The sequence below is a fragment of the Lottia gigantea genome, assembly GCF_000327385.1.
Source record: "Lottia gigantea unplaced genomic scaffold LOTGIsca_270, whole genome shotgun sequence".
Classification (NCBI taxonomy): domain Eukaryota; kingdom Metazoa; phylum Mollusca; class Gastropoda; family Lottiidae; genus Lottia; species Lottia gigantea.
In genome coordinates, this window is record NW_008708847.1 from 31,683 (window position 1) to 49,128 (window position 17,446).

General features: G+C 32.4%; 3 protein-coding genes across 3 annotated transcripts; 1 reads left to right on the plus strand and 2 right to left on the minus strand.

The window, feature by feature from the left end:
- Positions 1-811: 811 nt before the first annotated feature.
- LOTGIDRAFT_227335 (hypothetical protein) lies at positions 812-5,675 on the plus strand. Its single transcript, XM_009056359.1, has 6 exons — positions 812-1,008; positions 2,579-2,742; positions 3,051-3,371; positions 3,790-3,890; positions 4,188-4,350; positions 5,148-5,675. Exons 2-6 carry the CDS (start codon positions 2,580-2,582, stop codon positions 5,261-5,263), a joined length of 864 nt encoding a protein of 287 aa, XP_009054607.1. The 5' UTR covers positions 812-1,008; position 2,579; the 3' UTR covers positions 5,264-5,675.
- Positions 5,676-5,963: 288 nt separating this feature from the next.
- LOTGIDRAFT_175342 (hypothetical protein) lies at positions 5,964-7,751 on the minus strand (the record flags this gene model as incomplete). The annotated part of the gene is made up of 1 exon (XM_009056360.1): positions 5,964-7,751. The coding sequence occupies one exon, from the start codon at positions 7,749-7,751 to the stop codon at positions 5,964-5,966; it is 1,788 nt and encodes a 595-aa protein (XP_009054608.1).
- Positions 7,752-16,367: 8,616 nt separating this feature from the next.
- Positions 16,368-16,712, minus strand: LOTGIDRAFT_98186 (hypothetical protein; the record flags this gene model as incomplete). Its single annotated transcript, XM_009056361.1, has 1 exon — positions 16,368-16,712. A coding segment is annotated over one exon (345 nt), but the record flags the coding sequence as incomplete, so codon positions are not given.
- Between the last annotated feature and the right edge of the window lie 734 nt (positions 16,713-17,446).

A 17,446-nucleotide genomic window follows, 5' to 3' on the forward strand; every position in this document is an offset into this window, starting at 1 on the left:
TGTGAGGTGTCTGCAGCAATTAAAACATTCGTGGTCTATAACTATAATATATGGTCTAGGCCTATATAGACTAACTTAAGTGAAAGTGTTCGTAGAATAGTAAAACATTATCTTCTAAATGCTATACGCTGACTATTTAGTTCTAAATCCCGATACATAATATCTGGATGTTGAGACGAATGGGGGATGCTGTTTACACTGACCCATACGATAGAGCAATAGAGCTGCCATATTGCTCTACTTTAGATTTCGCTTTCCCACAATTCATCAAACCATGTTGTATTACAAATACTATGGAAGACCGATCAGCTCAAAATCCAATGTTCCCGCTTTGTCGTTCTTATAACAACTTTTCATAGCGAATTCCACAACAGTAAATTCTTACAGACCATTGTGAATTAGAAATGTTAACAAACATTATGCGATTTCGATACATTTATTGTATTTATGAAGACTGTTTACATAATTATTTGCAAGACTAAAATCAACCCCTTAAAATAGCACTTCTGTCCCTTTAAACATCACCAGCATGACGTTATGGGCACTGTTAACTGTTTCAAAATAAGAAACCAACTTTATATGACATCTCGGAAGTTGATCCTGATTTTGGTCTTGATACTATTAATGCTTATGTTCAGTTTAGCCGCAAATGAAAATTAATAAATTGAAATTAGAGATTACCAATTAGAAAATAACAATTAGGAAATACTAACGAAGGATTTTGAGCTAATAGGTCTTCCATAACAATGAAGACGAACAAAAGGAACTAAATTGTTATCTAATCTTAATTATTGCCTCTTGTCCTAAATTTGTTAGCTCTTATCTCGTAGATATGTGTGACGGTTATCGGTTGGCTTAAAGTCATAAACATAAGACTCGGTTAATTGGAGACAGTTCGCATCATCAGAGGTGCGAAGTTACAAACCAACGATCAAACGTTAGTAGAGTCAGCGATTTGTCGTAGTTGGGCAAACATTAACAGTAGCTCATCACTGTGTTCCTTTGTAGGTAAGTCTGATTTATCAACCCCCCGCGTGAAACCATGGGCTCCAGAGTTTTTATTTGAATAGATGGATCATAGTAGATGTAGGGAATGAATGTGGATCTTTATATCATTAAGGAAAAAATAATCGTTGCTTTTTCAGAGGACAAAACCCACATGACCTGCTTCTCTGGGTCATTTGTCTTGTCACAGGATGATAACAATAACGATAACAATAACAAGATCCAATTTCATTCCTTAAATATTATACAATATGGGAGTTACTAACACTTTCATCTCATTTAGTTAGCCTACGTACGCTATATGATACGCACACTTTCATTTCTAATAGTATGTACGCTACATTATACGAACACTTTCATTTCTAATAGTATGTACGCTGACACACACACTTCAGTTATAACGATATGTACGCTATATGACACGCACATATGACACTTTCTTTTCTAATAGTATGTACGCTATATGACATGTGTTTCATTTCTAATAGATGTACGCTATATTATACGTACACTTTCATATATAACATGTTCGCTATATAACACGCACACTTTCATTTCTAATAGTATGTACGCTATATGACATGTGTTTCATTTCTAATAGATGTACGCTATATTATACGTACACTTTCATATATAACATGTTCGCTATATGACACACACACTTTCATTCCTAATAGTATGCACGCTATATGACACACACACTTTCATTTCTAATAGTATGTACGCTATATTGTACCCACACTTTCATTTATAATAGTATGTACGCTATATTGTACCCACACTTTCATTTATAATAGTATGTACGCTATATGATACGAACACTTTCATTTCTAATAGTAGGTACGCTATATTATACGCACACTTTCATTTCTAATAGTATGTACACTATATTATACTCACACTTTCATTTCTAATAGCATGTACGCTATATAATACTCACACTTTTATTTCTAATAGTATGTACGCTATATGATACGAACACTTTCATTTCTAATAGTATGTACGCTATATTATACGCACACTTTCATTTCTAATAGTATGTACACTATATTATACTCACACTTTCATTTCTAATAGTATGTACGCTATATAATACTCACACTTTTATTTCTAATAGTATGTACGCTATATTATACGCGCACTTTCATTTCTAATAGTATGTACGCTATATGATACGAACACTTTCATTTCTAATAGTATGTACGCTATATGATACGCACACTTTAATTTCTAATAGTAGGTACGCTATATTATACACTAACTTTCATTTCTAATAGTATACATGTACGCTATATTATACGTACACTTTCATTTCTAATAGTATATACACTATATTATACGTACACTTTCATTACTAACAGTATGTAATATATCATACGTACACTTTCATTTCTGATAGTATGTACGCTAAATTACACGTACAGTTCCTTTCCAGTGGCTGCCATATTCATAATCACAAAGTATCCTCTGCCGATACAAAAAGAACTTGTATACACCCTAGTTAAATTTGAATAATGAATATTTCAGTTATAGGTATATATTCATAATCACAACCTATCATAATTTTATTCAGAATGGCCTTAGTGAAGATACCAGACTCAAGTGGTAATACAGTGGTTGTTAGGAAGTTAAAAGATGGTAGATTGATGCCCAAATTTGATCCAGAGGTTTTAGAAAATGTGAAAAGTTTGAAGTTGAGAGAAGATGACGTCATCATTTTGGCTTACCCGAAATCAGGTAGAAATTTCAATCTTGGAAAAGACTCTTATAATATACAATTGTCAAATTATTATTCGCTTAAACAACCGAAAGAGTTCAAAATCAGTACCCAAGCTGCACACCTTCACATGTATTACCGATGTTATGACCCTGGAATAATTTATTTGATCGTAGACGAATCCTACAAAGGGTCCTGATTCCGCAAAATGATACGGATAGCTGTACACTTATATTGAATTTATATACGTCGCGGAGGGTTCTAGCAAGTTATTTTTTCTGAAATATATGCTTGACGAACCTCAGTGGCCTTTTGGTTTTTATTTTAGGAACTCACTGGTTATTCGAGATTGCCCAGATGCTCAAATTGGGAACAACAGATGTGCCTGTTGTTTCAAAAAGTGACTTTATGATTGAATATGTGAAACAAGATATACTGGATGCCAAACCATTGCCTAGAATTCTAAACACCCATTATAGATTTCACGATCTACCTACAGATATACACACCAAAAAGCCCAAAATCCTTTACATAAGAAGAAATCCCAAAGATGCATCTGTTTCGTTTTACAACCATACCATCAAATTGTCCAAATATTATGAATATTCAGGACAATTTTCAGATTATCTGAGGTTATGGGTGGAAGGAGGTACGTTTTCTTGCATATTCATGCTTGTAAGTCAACTCTCGCAAGCACTTTGCATAGGCACCAGACCCCCCATACATCTAACCGCAAAGCAGACGGCAATCCAATTCGCTACCGACACACTGCCACTGCCACTGCCACTGCCACAAAAGCCAATGTTCTAAACCAGAGGTTGGATTGTATACACACAGTGGTGATCGGTAGCAGAGAGAGGAGGGCATGATAGAACTCTTGACTTCCCTGGCTTCGCCCCCGGCCCCGCCCTATTCCATCTTAACTTTCTTATAGTTGAGTTCTTAAATAGCGCTATGAGCTCCCAGCGAACAGTCCCTCATTTAAGATATTAAATCATGACCTCATGCTAATTATCTCCCCTACAGCAGAACGTAACATTTCGTTTCATTGTATCTGATCTTTTCAGTGGACTATGGTTCGTGGTTTGATTATGTTAAAGAATATGAAGAAGTTTGTCAAAATTCAGATCTAGATATATTATCTTTAGAATATGAACAATTAAAGAAGGTATACGAAATTCGAAATCATTATACAATTTCGACTTCTATACAAGCTTATTAGAAGAGATTTTCCTAGATAAATACGGAGAGACAAATTGGAAAAAATATCCACTTATCAATGGACAGATCGATTGTTTATCGTCACGGCTTTAGACTTATAAAGTGGCTCGTTTTCACTCAATTGTAGAAAAAGAAGACGTGGTATTTTTATTTTAAAGCCCTTGATTATGATATGGGCGTTTAGAGATTATATATGAATTGCCTCCATTTATATCATGTTGTATCTAATCACACTTTCTTTCAGGACCTGATCAATGAAGTACGAAAAATCAGCGATTTTTTAGAATTAGAGAGAAATGAAGAACTAATAAAGGATATAAGTGAACGATGTACTTTTTCAAGCATGCATAGTCGAAAAGGGCACCTAACAGGCTTAGCAGACGGACAATCTATAATGTACAGAAAAGGTAATGATCTAACAATCTATAATTCATAGAAAAGATACCTATCTTACAGGACTAGCAGACGGACAATTTATAATTTATAGAAAAGGTAACATTCTTACAGGACTTAGCAGGCGGGCAATCTATAATTTATGGAAACGGTTACAATATTACAGGACTAGCAGATGGACAATCTATTATGTATAGAAAAGGTAACTATTTTACAGGACTAGCAGGCGGTCAATCTATAATTGATAGAAAGGCAGCTATTGTATAGGACTAGCAGACGGACGGATCTATAATTTATGAAAACGGTAACGATTCTAAAAGGACAAGCAGGCGGACAATCTATAATTTATGAAAACGGTAACGATTCTAAAAGGACAAGCAGGCGGACAATCTATAATTTATGGAAACGGTAACGATTCTAAAAGGACAAGCAGGCGGACAAACTATAATTTATAGAAAAAGTAACTATTTTACATGACAAGCAGATGGACAATCTATTATGTATAGAAAAGGTAACTATTTTACAGGACTAGCAGGCGGTCAATCTATAATTTATAGAAAAGGTAACATTCTTACAGGACTTAGCAGGCGGTCAATCTATAATTTATAGAAAAGGTAACTATTTTACAGGACTAGCAGATGTACAATCTATGATTTATAGAAAAGGTAAGCACATGAAGCTGACGACTGGCAAATTTTCTTAAAGCCTAGAGGCTAAAGGATCCAGAAAAGGACTGTCTTGGTTGGGCTTTTGTTTATGTTATTTTCTCCATAATTTTGAGCCTACATATAATTTTTTTTTATAATTTTAGGTGACGTGGGGGACTGGAAGAATTGGTTTACGGTAGCAGAAAACGAATGGTTTGATGAAGTTTATAAAGAAAAGATGAAAGATTCTAATCTTAAATTTGTTTATGAGCTGAAATAATTTACTAATCAATGGACCACTAAAGACAATTTTAATTTTTGTATGTGCCTTAATAAATAGCCTCTTCATGCCAAATTGTAAAAGGGAAAAGCTACCGCATATATGCACATGGAGGCAATCAGGAATTATTGCAATGCATAAAAGATTAAGCTGAATGCACCAAATCGCCTTTTTTGAAAGTTTTTCAAAAGCTATGTAAAGTACACACTGATCAAAGATGGTGTTTCTACGTAAATCCATTGGCAACCTCGCTGCTAGCACTTTCTCGTAAAATTTAACAGGAAAAGAATTGCAGTGCAATGCAATTGACATTTGAATTTGTCATTAAGAGGTATGCTTTTTATTTCATATAAAAATTTATATTATTGTTTATAAAATATGCTGTTTTGATTTTATAAAGGAATTTGATGTCAACAGGTTTTGTTTCTATTCTTGTGTAGTGAGAAACTATTCTTAAAGCGACAGATTCACAACCCGTTTGTCCTTTTTTTCGCGATTTAACGTAGAAAGTCATGACAAATGAATTAGTGGAGTCGACCAATCCAGTTGATCGCCTGTTAGATGTAGTTGTGCCATTTCAACGGACCTAATGAGACTGAATGGATGGCTGATTTCAATTGGTAGTGTTAGATGGTATATAGATGGGTGACAATATTATTGCATAAAATATTTAATTCATAGTTTATCATAAATAAGCTATCTAAGCTGATATACAAACCAGGGAACCGATTTGGTTCTCAGTTTGAAAATCTCTATCGCCCGGTTTCAATTTTGCTTGACGCAAAAATTGTTTCCGTTTGCGTACTTTGGAGTCTTTAGATATCATTTCTCCGTCAGAATAATAGTTGTGATCACTTCCTTTTTTCTTCCTTACCACACCGGCAACTGGCCGATGTGTAACTTCCGGTGGACCAAGAATTCGGAATAGTTTTGGGTTCTGATACCAAATATCTTCTGAAATTCTATTTGTAATGCTCGACCTATCAAATACAACGGAGTTCAAACTCGTCCATTGAAACTTTTTCTCTTTTGATAATATTTTATCAGACAGTATTTGTATAACTGATCTATTTTTAGGTTTATGGAATGATCTAATAGAGGCAGAATCAAAAGATTTACTTCGCAAAGCATTACGTGTAAACGTATCATTGTATGTTTCTTCTGGTAAGATGTGGTATCGTCCTGATGAAGATCGCTTGTCAGAATCACGCATGTCATCAGCCGTTCTAGCACATGTCTTTTGGTAATCTACATTATGGCACGTTTGTGGTACACTTCCGGTTTTACCAAAAGCAACCGGAAGTTTATCTTCTCTATAACCACACTGGCGGCATTTCTGAACGTGTGCTGCCTTATTTGGATTTATATGTATAACATCACTGTATCCTTGATTCGGTTGTGTTTTCGGTATGGATGTCTTAATTGGAAGTAATTTGTACTTTTGTTCTGGGTTAACTGAAACATTATACTGACTTCCACCCCAAGGATCTTCAAAATCTGACTCATCTGTATATTTCACGATGGATTTAAGAGAAGTCGATTTCCTCATGTCGGATTTAAGACCTCTTCGCGTAACGTAACTTTTAGCACAAGGATAGTCTGGATATTTTGGTGATTTCTCACAATCAGAAAATAATCCAGAATCTTGACTATCTGAATGGTTTCTTTCACTGAATAATGTCAAATGTGGCTTTGTGATCATTATGTCTTCAGGATTGGGTCTTTCGTCCACAAGACGTATCGTGTTTCCATCCGGATCACGAGTAGTGTACACATTGCCAGAAAGTTTAATGAGACGACATTTTGATTGCATGGCAGCTATTTCTCTAGTCCGAAACGACAGAATTGCATTCCGCACTTGTAATGGAGTTATAGACGAACAGTATTGCAGAGACAGTTGAATCTTTTGACCAGTTGGCGTATTTAATTGAAAGAAACAGAACCCAGGCTTTCTGCTCGTTCCTTCTCCATTAGTGAGGAGTCTGTAAAACTCTACCATTTTCTGGTAGTTTTTCACAAATAATTGGATGCGTATGTACTCTTGATCCATTAAGGTCGGACACACACTCCAAAGTGGCAGCTCATTTGACAGTTCATAGAAATCCTGTTGAGCTACAGTTCTTAATGCTACACTTTTCTTCTGAAGGATTACGGTATGATGTAGCTGCCACGGTGGTTTCAGTAACTCTCTTTTCAGTTTTTCGGCATTTACAGGCCCTCGTTCGGGTGCAAACAACATGATGGCAATTGACGGAGTTGTCAAGAGCTCGTCGTCTGCTACCTCTAAAGAATCAACACGATTACCTACTGAATAATCTGTGTAATTCAAATGAACGACTTCTGTGTACGGATCGAAAGGAAACAACATAGGTTCCAGACGGTTTGTTATGTGTGTTTTGGGGAAAGTGTTTTCGCCAAAGTAAATCGTGATCGATACACTTCCGGTCCGCGTTTCTGGCCTGGAAAGATTCTTAGAAATACTAGCCATAATGAAACCTAATTATCACAATACGAATAGGCTTATATCACAATCATTCTGCATGAATTGGTCATTGACATATATGTGGCCTCAACATGGAGATAATAGTACGTTGACAGTTATCACGATATAGATTATGAACATGTATGTGAATAAAACGTCTTTTCCATTTATCACAATCAATAATTATATCCATTAAATATCACAAAATAAACATGTTATATTTGTCATTGATATCACCTTCATCACAATATCACCCACGTTATATCATTACGATACGAATCGCGCTGCATGATCCTTATATTTGATCGTGATTACGGTTGATCAAAATAGTATGGCTTGTACTTACTATGATCCATTTGTATCGAGAACATCGAATACTAATTTTTCCAACATAGAAATATCATATGCACTTAACATGGTATTAACCACTTTCTAGGAATGTCCGCTAGATCGTGTTAGTCAGCATATATATATCGCGATAATATTATCACGATATCAATAAGATAGCACATCCAGTACGATTCGATTGATTTTTGAAATTGCAAGTATGATTTGTAGATGACAAAGCATCTAAGAACATTGGGAATATTTATCAAAAAAAACGTAGGGTGCTTTCAACATAAAAAAATACCACACGCCTGTCACGATATCAATATTGTGTCACAATATGTATGATTTGATTTTCGATGATATCCACATTATAATATAGCACGACGATCAACGAACATTGAGAAAATTGTATTTATCCATTTATTCCTTTTCGAATACAGAAATATCTCATTAGACTTATCACGATGTCAATATTGTAGCACATACAGCACGCTTCAATATTTTTTGACTATCAAAATGTATTTGATACAAAACACTTCATCTAAATTAGAAAATCGTACTTATCCAATCCATATTAGACTATTATATACACATTGTCTCCAACTTATCACGATATCAATATTGTAGCACATCCATTACAATTCGATATAATTATTTTTGTGAATCGATGTGTATTTGACACAAAACACTACATTGAGATTTAGAAAATCGTACTTATCCAATCCATATTAGACTATTATATACACACTGTCTCCAACTTATCACGATATCAATATTGTAGCACAGCAAGTACGATTCTATATATTATTGTGAACCAAAGTTCATTTTGAAACTTAATGATGTTCTCGGCTACACTTTCAAGATACCTTCTCAACCATGTATGTGATACGTTAATTCATGCGTTATCAATGTCCAAAATAATTTCAATACATAGTCCATCTAATTCATTCACCGGGCCATGATTTACAGTAGATGTTCACTTGAGTCCACCATTAATGATTTGTTGATATATGGATTTCAAACAAATGACATATTCACGAGAACGGTCGAGTATTAGACACACCCTCTAAATAGCAACTTCATAAGGAGTTCTTCATATATCATGTAATTATCATACAATACAAGCTGTAAATACAGAATTTGGTTATATTTTACTTATTATATTTTAAAGATCTCCCTATCACAATGATGCAGAAAAGTGGAACGTAAAACTCCATTCGTTTCATTTCATTTCCCGCCCTATCTCACAGTGATGCACGAAACACAAAAGGCAAGAGCAACTAAAGCAACAAAATTCTATGTATTGCACACTGCATGACGTTGACCATCCTTATTAGTCCATTAACGGCAAAAAAAACGCATACATACGCAATAATGAAGAGTGTACGGTATATTCAGTCTACGTTCTTTGATGAATGAATTTTTGATCCACAGATTTAAAGTAATTTGAATAAGTGTGAAAAACATATTCTAAAAAACGATTATTCTCTGGGATCCGGAAAATAAGTCTGTTCGAAATTGTTAAATATGAAATTAATGGAATTTTAAGGAGGTTTTCAATGCTTATTTAGGGCACCTTAAGCTTCAAGATAAATGGTTTTTGCGACAGTTTTTTTCTGGATCACAGGACCCACAAACGTGAACTGTAAATAGTGCTGCAATTGAAGCTATAAGTATCTCAAAAAAGCATACAGCGACTACAGAACATCCATTGACACCATTTAAAGAAGAGACAATTCAAATCAAACCTTTAAAATGAACATGTCACTAGAAAATAAAATATAGAGTCTACACATTCAATAGTCAGATGTGATATTAGAAAGTCTCCGAATACTCTGTAATGTTAAAGGGATTGTATCAAAAAATTTACAGCTAAATATTGAAAAACGTTTTTCTAAAAATTGTAAGTATATCAAGGACACTGATAGCATCAATTTGCACCATTCCAATTTTCTATCAGACGTCTATGGTGGTTCCTGCAATTCCACTAAAACTAAGTGTTTGACGACGCCACATTTCGCAATTAGTCACGTCATCAAACACTGAGGTTTAGTTATGTTGAATAGAAGGAACCACAGATGTCTGATTGAAAATTTGAATGGTGTAAATTGATGCTATCAGTGTCCCCGATGTACATACAATTTTAAGAAAATCTCTTTACAATCCCTTTAATTTAGCTGTGAATTTGTTGATACATTTGATGGTCAATACAAACCTAATTACCGTTGACTGTAACGTGACTTTTGACAATGAATTTAGAACTCTGACTAGAGTTAACAAGTTAAAATACAAACCTAATCTAACTTTAACTATTTAACAACTAGGTATAAATCTATCTCAATTCTCACCAGAATGTCAGTTCATTTTCTCTACTAACAGTAGACATACATTACTGTCGTTCTAAATTACTCCATTTTCAAACACCATCTGAATAGATACAACATTAAAGAGGCAATATCTAATGACGTAAAATATTAAAGGTCGATAGCCTAGAAATTTTAATTTCATAAAATTTTGAAATACTTTCTTTTTATTGATAATATGAAATAATACGAAATGAAAAATTATATTTTTGAAAGAATTATTTTTTTTTAAATTTGATGTATTTCATCAAATATCCTTTTATTTTCTGACTCAGGATATTGTGAATCCAACATGTTTCATGTGATTTCTACCATTGTCTGTGCTCATAGCATAAAATAGTTTGGCTTTTATGCAAAAATGACTTGGAGTGAAGTGGTGCGATTTTAGTAATTGAACATTTTTTAAAAATTGTACATTTTCGCACAAGTTGGCAAAAATTTTATCGTTTGAATCTTCTGAATATAGCAGAATTTTTTTTGTTTTTTTTGCAATGCATTTGGTCAGACAAGTATTTGAAAATTCCGCATATTTAAAGTTATTTACGTCAGTATCATTGCATTGATAATTTTCATTGATCTTTTCATTGACTACTTTTTTCAGTTACTTAATAATGCACTGTATTTAGTACTATTTACCGACTTGTTTTTCAAAAGAATTTTTTTTAACCATAGTCAAACTCAATACACAAGAAAAAATAGCAATATCTGTACAATAATAGCAGTATTCAAAAATAGCATCTGAAATACATACAAAGACAACAAAGATATTCGTTTAGTTAAAGATATACTATCTCTTAGATTGACAAAAAAATTATTTTTTTAAACTTGTCCAAATGAGTACATATTCATCAGTGGGCTTACCTGGTGTCATTGCTATACGACAGAATCCTTCTATAATCCAATAAATCCATAAAACTTAGTAATAATTCATTAAACTAAGTAATTATTGTAACTTGCTTAAAAGCGTCTTTCAATAGTTAAGTCATGACACCTGTTAAGTCCACCGATGTATAAAGACTCATTTTGGGCAAGTTTAAAAATTTCAATTTTTTGGTCATCCTAAGAGGTAGTATACCTTTAAGATAAAGACCTATAAAATATTTCAGATTATAAATAATGTGACATCAACAAGTTCAAGTTATTTTAATTACCTTGTCTTTCTACTTTTGTTTTCCTTTAAAGTAGTTTAGTTATGTTCTGACAGAGTCTTATCAACCTACTATTAAAGGAGCTTCACCAGGTGGAATATGCCAAAAATTAAAATTAAAATTCAATCTATTTTTCGTATTTTTTGTTAGAGATATCATAATTTATATGACAATAATAAATTTAAAATAAAAGTCAAAGCATATAAGCGCGTAGATCCGAGAATACAGTGCGTGGCAGTTGGTTGTGTTTTCGGTAGTAAAAAGTCGATATTTAAAGTGGCAGTTTAGGCTAATGTTTTTCATATATTTAGAAATGATCAAATCTTGCTTATAAGCCAAATAGTGAAAAAAAAATTGAAGAAAATCAGACTGCTATAGAAATTTTCACCGAAGGAAAGGGGTAAAATAATTCATTACTACAAAAACCAATCAAATGACACACACTTTCCCTTTAACTAAGTTATACTAAAAACATTTTAGAAATGAGTAATTGACATTAATTACCATCATATCGTAATGATGATTTTTACAAGGAAATCATGTGGTCAAACAAAACCATATTTCAAATAAATAATTTTTATTTTTCAAGTATTTTTACTTTCTTGAACTAATATTTGAACTCGATTAGTTCAGTTATACCTTCTCCTTGCTTCAGTCGCCAGTTGAATTCAATTGAACGATATACTAGAATAATGATAAGATAAAAAAAAAAATACTTGTAGGCCTACCTGGCCCTATATCCAAATTCAATACAATTTAGAATTATTTGAGATGAATGAATCTAACCAGCTTGTTCATTTACTTACCAGTATTTTATTTCTAAAGATGTCAGCTAATCTTTTCCAAAATTATGAACAATATCCTTTTTGTGTTCCAGAAAATATTTGCGTCAATATCTACCTTCGTGTGAACAAATCATTTGAAAATGGATTGCCACAGGGATCGTTGCTGTCACCCTTCTTATTCATTCGACGTGTAAATGAATCTATTGCTTTTTGTCCTGTTCTCAAAGTTTTTCATTGTTACACTGACAGTATTTAAGTACACGTTTATCGTTCTGTTATCTGACTCTGGGTGGATTAATTGAGGTTGCCCAAAGACCAACCCTAAGTATCTGGTTTGAAATGTGAAATATGGGAAAGATCAAGGCCTCATACGCCAGAAGGCATATTTCAATTATTCTACCCCACTGATGATTATAGGCTCAAATATCGTCATTAATAGATTATGGCAAGGGTTTTCGGTATATTTCAACATTTTTTAAATATAAACTTTAAAAATACATAAAATACTTTGTATTGAAAGTCAAAGCAAGTCATTGTACAACTACACTACCGGTATTGCCAATAAAACACACATACTTTTTATAAATCTTCGTATATTTGTTTCAAGGCGTTTAAGCAAGCGGAACGACTCGGAGTTCAGGGTGTTCTGTGTAAAAAAAAACTGGTATAGAATTTGTTTCCCTATGAAATGAATAACACTTCTTAGAATGAACATAAAATTGAAATTATCATACATGTATTTTGCCTATATATGAATATATAATCATCAGTTACCAGGGATTATTCAATTATTCAACAGAATCCCTGCATAATCCGATGAATCCATAAAGCTTAGTAACTTAGTATTAGTATCCATGAAATTACAAGTAATTATTGATAAACGATTCATTTTTATTAGCGTTGTTCAACAACTTCTTAGTTTAATGGATCTATTCGATGATACAGGGATTCTGTTGTTTAGATATGACACCAGGTAAGTCCATTGATATACTATGCTGCTTATTGGCCAAGTTTAATAATAAAATCTATGTTCACTCTAAGGGGTAGTATTCCTTTAAAGGGACAATTGCGCCATTTTAGTGGTCAATTTTTGTCTTGAATATATGTAAATAGTCTTCAGAAGTACTAAATCATATAATTCCTTTAAAAAATACTTTAAACTAGGACTTTTTTTATATATGTATTTTCTATATATCACAGAGTACATGTATCTTAAATTGACGAGTCGTCATTTTAACATTCAAACGCGGACAGTTCTGAACACACATGGATTTGAAGGCTCCAATTTGCGACGGTGAGCTGTAAACACTACTACTGATTGGCGTATCTAAGCAATTCCCGTTTCTCAGACTAAAGTCTGACTGGTAAAAAAAAATGGAGCATCTGTCCCTTTAAGACAAAAAATTGAAACAGGAAAAGACCTGTTTGGAAATTCGCACCTGTAATCATGTCATGTCTGTAATTACTAGTTTCTTAAAGTTAACTTGACGTGTGTATTCATTTACCTTTGCGATCAGTATACGATATCATTTAGTTCTAGAGTCGTTATTTAAGAAACGGGTCATTTACCAATGTTATTATATATGATTTATTACGTTTTTCACTAAAAATAATGAACATGTTAAGAATGATTCATAAATTGTTTCCTATAGTTTCTTTTAAGGATATTTTTATCAGAACTGGTGTATGTTTTAAAAGACACTTTTACTAGAACTAGGTTATATATATTTTAATAGATACTTTTACTAGAACTAGGTTATGTATATTTTAATAGATACTTTTACTAGGACAAGGTTATGTATATTTTAAAAGACACTTTTACTAGAACTAGGTTACGTATGTTTTAAAAGATACTTTTACTAGAACTAGGTTATGTATGTATTAAAAGACACTTTTACTAGAACTAGGCTATATATGTTTTAAAAGACACTTTTACTAGAACTAGGCTATATATGTTTTACAAGATACTTTTACTAGGACTAGGTTATGTATGTTTTAAAAGACACTTTTACTAGAACTAGGTTATGTATGTATTAAAAGACACTTTTACTAGAACTAGGCTATGTATGTTTTAAAAGATACTTTTACTAGAACTAAGTTATGTATGTTTTAAAAGATACTTTTACTAGAACTAGGCTATGTATGTTTTAAAAGACACTTTTACTAGAACTAGTTTATGTATGTTTTACAAGATACTTTTACTAGAACTAGGTTACGTATGTTTTAAAAGATACTTTTACTAGAACTAGGCTATGTATGTTTTAAAAGATACTTTTACTAGGACTAGGTCATGTATATTTAAAAAAAAAAACACTTTTACTAGAACTAGGTTATGTATATTTTAAAAGATACCTTTATCAGAACTGGGTTATGTATAAAGATACCTTTATCAAGACTATGTTATGCATAAAGATACTTTTATCAGAACTAGGTTATGTATGTTTTAAAGGATACTTTTACTAGTACTAGGTTATGTATGTATTAATTATTCGAAACAATGTTCTGTCAGTAAACATAACTCTGATATTTGAAACAATAAATTGCTAATAAACATACTTGTAATATTATAAACAATAAGCTTCAAATAAACATGACTCAAATATTTTAAACAGTGAACTTTAATTAAACATAGATCATATATTTACAAGAATTAATTGTAATTAAACATTGCTTAAATATTTAAAACAATAAGCTGTAAATAACATAGCTCAAATATTTAAAACAATTAGATGTAAATAACATAGCTCAAATATTTAAAACAACAATATGTAAATAACATAGCTCAAAAATTTAAAACAACAAGATGTAAATAACATAGCTCAAATATTTAAAACAACAAGATGTAAATAACATAGCTCAAAAATATAAAACAACAAGATGTAAATAACATAGCTCAAAAATTTAAAACAACAAGATGTAAATAACATAGCCCAAATATTTTACAAAAATGAGCTGTAAATAAACATAGCTCAACTATTTAAAATAATAAGATGTAAATACAAACAACATAGCTCAAATATTCAAACAATAAGCTGTAAATAACATTTCAATATTTGAAACAATAGATCAGATTTTCGAATTTAAGAAACAATAAGCTGTAGATATTTGAAACAATAGATCAGAATTTAGAAACGTTAGGCTTCTTCTTCTAAGCTGTAAATGTTTGAAACAATAGATTAGATTTAAGAAACAATGAGCTGTAAATATTTGAAACAATAGATTAGATTTTAGAAACAATGAGCTGTAAATATTTGAAACAATAGATTAGATTTAAGAAACAATCAGCTGTAAATATTTGAAACAATAGATTAGATTTTAGAAACAATAAGCTGTAAATATTTGAAACAATAGATAAGATTTTAGAAACAATGAGCTGTAAATATTTGAAACAATAGATTAGATTTTAGAAACAATGAGCTGTAAATATTTGAAACAATAGATTAGATTTTAGAAACAATAAGCTGTTAATATTTGAAACAATAGATTAGATTTTAGAAACAATGAGCTGTTAATATTTGAAACAATAGATTAGATTTAAGAAACAAGAGCTTCCAATAGAAGCAGCTCAAATATTGATTCAAACGATAAACTGTGAAGAGTTCACCGTCGAAATTTGAGCCTTCAAATCCACGTGTGTCCAGAATTAACCGCGTTTGATTGTTAAAATGACGACTCGTCATTTAAAGATATTCTGTGATATAGAAAAGACATATTTAGAAATAGTGAGTAAAATTCCTAGTTTGTATTATTTGTTAAGGAATAATGCGATTTTCGTATATGTGTAGTACTTCTGAAGACTATTTACATATAATCACCAGTCCCTTTAACATAGGCCTAATAATTTCATGTCTTACCGATTTCTATCCATGTTGCTTTCATCAGATAACTCGCATAATCTCCGGTTTCAAAAAACCATTCATCGGGTATATTACACCGATAGGGAAAGGGCGTCTGACACATTGGACCATTAGGATTTCCCTTGGTACATCCAGGGCCAAACCAAACGCCTGCTGTGTGCTTAGTAGAACACACTTCGGATTGTCCATCGTTATCCCTATCAAATGTACTAAATTGAGAACCATTAAGTCCAGCCATAAAATCGCCTAAAGAAAAATTGTAGATTTTTGAATATTGATCAAACGTAAGCGAGAAATTGAGAGATTCATTTTGAATTTGAACACTGGAATATTTGACATCAACAAAAGTCTGATGACGGTGCATACTTGTATACTTAATAGTCGTAAAGAATATAAACAAATCTTCATCCGGTCTCTGTGACGTCAGATAATGAGCATGGTTAAGTCCAGACCAAAATTCGGAGGTGACGTTCCCAAAACCAGAGACACATATTTAGCCCAGGTTTCCCGGAAATTGAGTTGCGATATTCTAGAATCTCTGTATTGTATTCTAGTTCTTCCATTTGACATGATACAATACGTTTTTCGAGGTGTGGATTCTTGATCCGGTTGTGTAACATAAACGCCCTCGCCACTCGTATAATGCCCTTCATCATATCCCTCTAAACAATCTGCAATACAAAAAGAAAGAAAAGCATGTTAACATTCGGTAGTTAAAAGTCGGTAGTGAAAAGACGCATCAATTTGATAATATTCGGTAGTAAAAAGTGTTAACACTCGGTAGTGAAAATTCGGTTTTTATAGTCGATGTAAAACTGATAATAAATATCGCACAATAAATATGAACATATTATTGGATTGCAAAGGTCAAGGTTATTTATGTTAAAGTTCAAAAATTTCGATAATTGTAAAACCTATTCCCTTTTTAATGTAAAAAGCCCAAACAAATGTAGCTTTGTCACAGATTGTTCAAAGTAGTGAACTATTTTCATGCAAAATTTATAGGGGGAAAAATTGCAAACTTGTTATAAAAATTGCAAATACTAAAGGTAAAGGTGAATGTAACCCGGATTTGCCACACCCACTTAATCAATGATACGATTTCTTACTGAAAAGAAAAGCATGTAAACTTTCGGTAGTTAAAAGACGCATGAACTGGATAACATTCGATAGTAAAAGGTGGTAAAATTCGGTCTGTATATCTTGAGCTGGAGTCGA